Source organism: Frankliniella occidentalis, unplaced genomic scaffold, assembly GCF_000697945.3.
Source record: "Frankliniella occidentalis isolate FOCC.00 unplaced genomic scaffold, Focc_3.1 Scaffold47, whole genome shotgun sequence".
In the NCBI taxonomy this organism is placed as follows: domain Eukaryota; kingdom Metazoa; phylum Arthropoda; class Insecta; order Thysanoptera; family Thripidae; genus Frankliniella; species Frankliniella occidentalis.
Window position 1 is genome coordinate 2063034 of NW_026267177.1, and position 2211 is coordinate 2065244.

A 2211-nucleotide genomic window follows, 5' to 3' on the forward strand; every position below is an offset into this window, starting at 1 on the left:
CAAATATGTTTTTGCAGGGTCATGATGACGGAGGCGTACGCCTCTCTGGATCAAACAGTGAGGTATTACGGAACTCCTGAAAAACCTGGCGCATCCTTCTCTTTTAACTTCTATCTTATCACAAGTCTCAGTGTTTCATCGAGTGCAAGTGACTTTAAGAAAGTCATCGACGATTGGATGAGTAAAATGGACAGTTTCCGCAAGCCAAACTGGGTGGTAAGTTCCAATGCCACAAAACGGATGCTCACGTATTCGTTAATAATAAGAGAGATCACTACTTCTCTATGGTTTAGATCGGGAACCACGATCAGTTCCGAGTTGGCTCTTTCTTCCGGTACGGCGAGGAGCTTCAGAATGGCCTCAACATGATCTCTCTTCTGCTGCCTGGAACCGCAATGACCTATAATGGGGAGGAAATCGGCATGGACAATACGTATATCACTTGGGCACAGACTAAAGATCCGCAAGCCAAAAACAATGGCGAAAAGGACTACCTAATGAAGTCACGAGACCTCGAGCGCACGCCCTTCCAGTGGGACAGTTCGACCAGCGCCGGTTTCTCTACCAATCCATCTACTTGGTTGCCCGTCAACCCCAACTACTTCCAGCTCAATGTGAAAGTAAGTTACTCACTCGCTTGCTTCCATAATAATTATTTTGACGTTGGATGCGGCAATTCAGTCGTTACGATTTAACACGTTACTTGTGTCTCATTTTTTGTGCCAACGTGTGAGCGCGACCACATAGTGATCGTCTTAAACTAAAAATCGAACATAAATAAGCATGTTAACAGTCCAATTTGGTAAGGCTATATCAGGTTAAGACAGTTAACAAGTTTTATGATCCAGTTTGTCCTTTATGACTAGTATTCATTTTCATATTTAAACACGTTTTATTAAACGATAATGCATGCAGGCCAATCCCGCATCTGTCAAGACCCACTGCTTACAATAATCATGCGGTTTGCGTTTTCCCCCGGCGGAAGTTAGGTCGGGTCCCCAAACAACGATCTCTGCTTTCCTTGTGTCGGTAGCGATGCGGATGTATGGCGTATGCAGTTTTGTTGAATAAAACGTGTTAAAATGTGAGAATGCACGTGTGGTCGTGCACGTCAAATTACATAAGAAACTGTAAACTGATATCTGATAAATGTTCCCAGGGAACAATAACCAATCAAACTTCATAAAATTGACGTGATTTGGTCAAAATTTCGTTTTCCACGTAAGATTGACGTGCTCGTTGCGGTTAATTGCCTTAAAGTGATGAAGTCAATAACAAAATTTATGCCTCTTTGATTGTTTTTTCTTGATTTTCAATGGGCTTGCGGACCTGATGTGTCTTCACATAATAAAGACTTCTAATAACATGACAATTGGGTTTGTTTTACAGGCTCAAGAAACCGCCGAATACTCACATCTTAAGATGTACAAAGCCCTGCTGAAGGCACGGCAACAGCCTGCAGTTCAAGGTCCAAACTATTCTGCTGATGCCATGGGAAATGTCTTGGTCATCAAGCGTGAGCTTGCCAACTACGACAGCTTCATTGTTCTGGTCAACTTTGACAGCAGCGAAAGTAATGTCAAGGTTTCGGATCTTGGACACAATTCACTGAATGTTTGGACTTCAAGCCTAAATTCAGATTGGAAAACCGGGTAATTTCTTTATTGATATTGATACGTATTTCTCCGCTTTCAAGGCATTTCTTATCACGTTTTACTTTCACGTGTTGCAGAAGTACGGTAACAGGAACAATAAAAATGCGACCCAAGAGCAGCATGGTTTTGACGACTGGAAGCACCCCTGCTCCTGCGACTAGTCCTGCGCCTGAAACTACTGCGGGAGGTAGTACCTCTACCGCGGCCCCTCCATCATCCCCTCAACCATCTCCTACACCATCAGGAAGTGGACAACTCATCCCATCTACAACTTTCCTAACAGCGCTTGTGTTTTTAATCTGCATGCAACTTTAAAAATGAACAAAGTAAAAAGCATAAGAGAGAAATATAAAAATTAAGAACAAAAACCAGAACAGAGAGATCTGAAGGCTGACGTAGTAAAACTACTAGTAATTGTTTTGCTAAAATTGTTTTCTTTTGGAATTATATTTTGAAATTAAACCAATTACCAAAACAAAAAAGTGATTTTCTTACACATTCAAGTGGAGGAAATTTCTTGGATTTCAAGGTCGTGTGGATAACTTCAAGATTGGCC

General features: G+C 41.8%; 1 protein-coding gene across 1 annotated transcript in view; it reads left to right on the plus strand.

Annotated features, from left to right (window-relative positions):
• LOC113207834 (alpha-glucosidase) overlaps positions 1 to 2137 on the plus strand; it is a 27151-nt gene extending 25014 nt beyond the window's left edge. The window contains exons 6-9 of the mRNA XM_052267198.1: positions 18 to 216; positions 294 to 620; positions 1390 to 1652; positions 1733 to 2137. Coding sequence (XP_052123158.1) covers positions 18 to 216; positions 294 to 620; positions 1390 to 1652; positions 1733 to 1970 — 1027 coding nt within the window. The 3' untranslated portion in view covers positions 1971 to 2137. The remainder of the gene's footprint in view (positions 1 to 17; positions 217 to 293; positions 621 to 1389; positions 1653 to 1732) is intronic.
• The last annotated feature ends 74 nt before the right edge of the window (positions 2138 to 2211 follow it).